Source organism: Aegilops tauschii, chromosome 4 (assembly GCF_002575655.3).
Source record: "Aegilops tauschii subsp. strangulata cultivar AL8/78 chromosome 4, Aet v6.0, whole genome shotgun sequence".
In the NCBI taxonomy this organism is placed as follows: Eukaryota; Viridiplantae; Streptophyta; class Magnoliopsida; order Poales; family Poaceae; genus Aegilops; species Aegilops tauschii.
In genome coordinates, this window is record NC_053038.3 from 127,779,960 (window position 1) to 127,785,510 (window position 5,551).

At 42.0% G+C, this 5,551-nt stretch overlaps 1 protein-coding gene across 1 annotated transcript; it reads right to left on the reverse strand.

Annotated features, from left to right (window-relative positions):
- Nucleotides 1-2,518: 2,518 nt before the first annotated feature.
- LOC141021235 (small ribosomal subunit protein uS4m-like) lies at nucleotides 2,519-3,747 on the reverse strand. Its single transcript, XM_073496426.1, has one exon. The coding sequence runs from the start codon at nucleotides 3,625-3,627 to the stop codon at nucleotides 2,554-2,556; it is 1,074 nt and encodes a 357-aa protein (XP_073352527.1). The 5' UTR covers nucleotides 3,628-3,747; the 3' UTR covers nucleotides 2,519-2,553.
- Nucleotides 3,748-5,551: the final 1,804 nt, after the last annotated feature.

The window sequence follows — 5,551 nt, forward strand, 5'->3', positions numbered from 1 at the left end:
TCCATAATTCCAATGCTACAATCCCTATATTAAGATGAAGTAAGAAAGCATCAGTCCTCTTATTTTCTGTCTTCTATGAAAGAATGTAGCTCGCTCTTTCAACCCGGGGCTCCCTCTGGGGAACTGTTTGAGTTTTAGCATCGACCCCATTTCCTTTTGATCGTATTACGCTTGACTCGCTGCAAAACATTTCGCTTTCTGCGCCACGCTCGTACGTGGTTTACACTCCTAGCCTTTCATCTGACTTTGCCATCGGGCAATTGTTTGTTTTCAACTGGATTGGATTCCGAACCAAGAAAGATAGGCAACTTTCACTTGAAAGAAAGGAGCTTCAGAACTCTTGTATTCCACCGAATAAGAATAAGAATAAGAATAAGAGCAAGAAGGGGCTATCTTTGTGAAGGGACCGGCACCAAAAAGTAGATCATATGGCCTTTCTTTCGCCAAAATCAAGTAAAGCCCCGGCCCAAGAAATGCAGCAAAGCAAGTCGTCTTTGGTTTGGAGCTAAATTCCCGGATGTATAGGCTTGATTGAGTGCCTTACCTGAAATCGACGATATAAAGTGGGCTCTTTAGCTTGCTCCGACAGAGGTCTCCTTCTCCCTTAGCAGCGAGACCAGTCCCTTCCTCTTTTCAATCAATCTTTCATACCGTATGCCTTTTCTACGCCTAAAACAAGTTCATGTCTCTCCTCTCTGAAGTCGGACCTTATTGAAAAGTAGTACGCTTTCTTTCGTGGTGTTCAGGATCCCATGCTTTGTAGTTCACGCATGGCTTTCTCTAACGAAGCTAATGCCGAAAATTAAAGACCTTAAACGGAAAGACACAGGAGGTGGCGAAAAACGAAAAAAGAGAAAGAGCTTACAAACTTCTCTGAACCCGGTAGCAAGCGGAGTCCTTATTCATGGGTTAGGGACTAGCATTGAACAAAGTTGGTGACAGCCGAAGAAAAAGTGAAAGGGCAAGTAAATAATCTAAACATGCGGGTAAGCAGCAAAAAAAGAATAAAAGTAACGCGCCCTACCTGTTAGTAAAGTAAGGCCTTCCAGAGCCTATCTAACACAGACATACACGCGGATGAGGACACAGAAATAAATGGGCGTTGATCCGGTACTGAAATTGCATAGCAAAAATGCAATATGTTCATACTTGATGAAACGCACATCATCCAATTCATGATTTAAGAACAAGAGAACGAGATATTGACCTTTTTTTTACATCTGTAACTACATTCTCACATTTCTTTTTTGATCTCATGACTTTTTATGCGATCGTAAAATGAATGAAATCAGAAAGATAGGCGGACGACTTGACCATAAGGTCGGATGTTTCCGTGAGCAGTAAGCAGCGGATCTCCCCTTTTTGGGGGAAAGCTGGTTAAACAAAACTAGGGATAGCTAGCAGGTATTTTCTAACGGTTCAAAAAGAAGGTATTTCAAAAGGGCTTTGGCAAAGGAGGTTCACCTTGCCTGCTTTCCTTGTCCTCCGTTCATCGATATCCTATACTAGATACCTTTGCCTTTTCCGAGTGGAGGCAGTAGGCTATTCTCGTTCTTAGCTTTATACGCCGAAACATGCCATTGCGTAGGCTCGTAGGCGTAATTCGTATTCGTATTTGTTATTGGCGTACGTAATTTCCTTACTACGTCTACCGCTCGTAGGAATATCTCTAAATAGGAATCGTAGTCCTCGTATGTACATCTTTCGTATTGTGAGAAAGCACCTATGCCGCTAGAAATAGTAGCGCCTTAAAGAAGGCGTTCCAGGTTCTTTTTCCCCTGGTTTGTATCAGAGCTGACCACTGATAATAGGAAAAATGAAACATTTGGTGTGTTTTAATTCATTCTCAATCTTGTTTCCCATTGCGCTCCGAGGGAAATAAAGGGGAAATCACTGATTCATTTGGAGCTGTTTTCTAACTGACTCATTGACATGAGAGATTGGATGCGATGCGCCAGTCACTCGTACTACAGCGGACAAAGGTCACTGGCAAACGACCGTTCCACAATGGAACCTGGCACTACTGTTTGCCCTAAGGGCTGACCCACCTTTTCAGAGAAACAGACACATGAAATCACTATATTACGCATTTTCGAGATAAGAAAGTGGAGAATTCACTCTTCCCTTTTTTTACATTTTAAACTCATGTTCATGGTCTGTTTTATTCCCAATTGTTGCCCGTGTGAAAAGAAAGAAGAGAAATTGGGCCATGTTTCCCGAGAGAGACTGCCTTCTCTCAGGCCAGCAGTCTTATACTTATAGTCGACTGCTCTATGATGATCTGACCTCTTTCCTGGGCTCTGCTTGCTCGTCTACGCTCCGACCAATTCAGTCAAAATCGAAAAAACGATGTTTCCTTGAAAAAGTCTAAGAAATAGTAGTAGTAGTCAAAAAGTGCACGTTTTCCATATATTTCGATTTATAGGGATCCCTATCTTTATCTCTATCCACAGAGATACCTATCTATATAGAGAGAGATTTTTCTCAAAACTGATCTAGACTATCCTCTATCCGGATAGATATGTCCCTATGAGCGGCTAGGCCGATCTTTTTTTATATGTTTTGGCCACGTCCGTTTCCGCTCCGAAGAGGAAGGTTTGGATCTTTCAATCTTATGTCGTGAGGGATGTGACCTATGTTAGGTCCATAAGATACCACAGCTTTTAGTGTTCTATGATTCACCTCCGAATAATGAGTAGGTAGTTCGATCCTTTTGATTCTTATCTTCCTAGTAAACGGGGATCCGGAGCAATAGGTCGAATTACTATATAAAGAAGACTTTTCTACAAAAGGACTTATTGTTCGAGTAGGAAGATTTCGGTTTTTCTCCTTCCCTCTTTTCAATAAGAAGAAGTATTTGAAATGAAACAAATTCCTCTTCATTCTGTTGTGCTCAGCGAAGGAACTGCCTAAGCATACTTTTGCGGATCCAAACTTCTTTGTTCTTTCAAAGTCTTCTTCTTGCATATAAGAACGCAACTTTTGCAATTCCTTGGATTCGAGTAGTAAGCGGCATCCCCTCTGAGTTGTGAGTAAGCGGAACCATTCTTTTTTTGTTCTTCTCCAGATTCTGGCCGGTAGGAATTTGCCTCTGCTTTTTCCAACTGATATGGCCGATAGGAATTTGCCTATGATTTTTCCAACTGATATGTCGATATAGAAAGATCTCCTTATTTCAAAACCGCGGGTTCTCGCGTCATTTTCTTTAAAAGATATTAGATCACCGTGGGAAACTTTCAAATGAGTAATGGTTACCAGTCCATTATTCAAACAAACCCTTCGATGACTTATCGGCTGCCTTGCTTGAGGAAGAGTGTCACTAAAATGGAGACGAACAGGAATCACGTCCGATCTTGTTTCTTGATTGAGTAAAAAAGGGATATATGAAGTTCGTTCTCTTCCTCTATGCATCTCCCTTATGGGTAAATCCCCATAATAAAGAGACAACTTTCGTGTAGTTTGTGATTTGATGTTACTGTTTAGATTTTCTCTCCGAGAAAGATTTCTTTTAATGGATCTCCTCTTGTTCCTCAATCTTCGAAGAATGCGGCGTTGGATTAGAGAAAGTTCTCTGTTCCGAACATTTCCTGGAAGTAGACGACACGTTTTAAATCTTAATGCTGGCATGGCATATTTCGTTGAATCAGTCTTTTTCGCCACATCGCGTATAAAGGGAATCGAACCCAACTCTTCCACGAACCCCCCACGAATGGCCCTCCCTTAATTCAATGAACTATGAGAATTCCTTTTTTCGTATTTTTCTTTTCAGTTCTCATAAGTCCTTGATATACTAGCAGAAACTCAATACTTGACCGACTGCGTCACAGTGCTCAGGTAAAGTGGCAGTGGTTGAAAGCGAGCGGAAACGTCAGTGTTTTCTGTGCGTTACGATAGTAGTGGTGAAAGAAAATCCAATTCAAATATCTCAACGTAAAAGGAAAATCGTTTCACTTTGAAAGGAAAGCTAGCTATATGAGATCGAACTTCTTCCATCACTCTATCTACGATATTCATTGCACCATGATTGAAGGCCTACGCATCTTCTTTCAGGTATTTTTTCTTGGTTGAAGGCTCGCCATCACTGAACATACGAACAATCAACCTTTCGTCATTACTCCTTCGTATCTCTCTTTTCTGTTCGCCGGAAGGGAAGAAGGCGCACCTCCACTAAAGCTTTATCATAGTTCCTTCTCTCACCCGTAGTTCCGTCTTTTTGGTGGATCTTGCTAGTTACTCTCTTGAAGGTGAAACTAGGCCTACTACGGAAGGACTTAGTTCGCTAGGAATAGGAAACAGAGGCGCCGTTGCTTGTTCTACTAACGCTAGTGCTACTTATCGCTAGGATACAACTAGATAATTCGTACGTGCATAGGATGCCGAGGGCTGGATAAAGATTCACTCTTTGCCAATGCCTGCTTCCTTGGTATGATACCGGTATTGAGGGAAAGGATATCGATGGGCCGCCGTTCCGTTATTGGATTCGATTAAGAACCATAGCCGTAGTCGTAGCCGTTAGCAGGGAAGCGAAGTAGGTATTTTAAGCAAGTATTGTCGTACCATAATACAATATTTCATGAACTAATGAGGTCGCTACACATGCCGTAGTGTAGAACCCAAAGTAGTAGTGTATCACTCTTTCCAAGCCTTTGCAAAAAGTCAAACAGTCGATTTCTATTATAGGGAAAAGTGTTGTTATCTTTCTTTGTATGGCAACGCTTCGTTAAACATCCCACATCAGACGCCTACATTGTTAAAGTCAACTTGCCAGATAATCCTTTTCTATCATTCTAATTAGATATGCGTAAGACTTTCAAGGGTGAACCCAAGACAAATAGGAAGATGATCTAATGATTGCTAGTAGTGAGAATCTAAAAATAGAAGAAGATAGCGTTTTTCCTCCAATAGAAAGAGGGCTAGCTGCGCTTATTCCGACAAGGCTGAACATGAGTTGCTCTCAAAGGACTTTACTTCTGAAATCTCTATTCTATGTTTTTCAACTAATCCACACGAGAAAATCCTATCTTTCTCTCACTAACTTCGCCAACTGTCCTTCGCTCCAGATGGTCAATGTCTTCAGACTAGCCATCTGTCCTTGGCTTCTGTTTCAGAGCTGCCTACCTCTTCAGATCAAGGTGAAAAGACAATTCAGGAGCTCAAAGTTATTGTCGCACACATCCATCTATTCTAGGAGATGCATGTCTGCGCTATCCCTTGGATTTCGATTATTATTGATGAATCAAAGGCATTTCAAAGGAACAGAGGGTCCATCTTTGAAGCGAGAAGCCAATAGATAGTCTTAGATTTCAATCAAGAATTGCGTACAGTAGAGGGTCTCCCTTGGTTGTGCGGGTGGTTTCAATTCCTTAGGCCATGTGAGCCATTCTTTCTAGCCAGTTCTTTCCCTCATCTTGTAAGCCACTGGTCCAATGCAAGTGGACTGGGCACTGAAGCGTAGAGGAGTGGTTATGCTGGTTGCCGGGAGTCGGGGCTGACGGCTTGATGGCCTTCAACGTGCGTTGGGCCGCATGCAGTTGCAAATGCAGGATTGGAT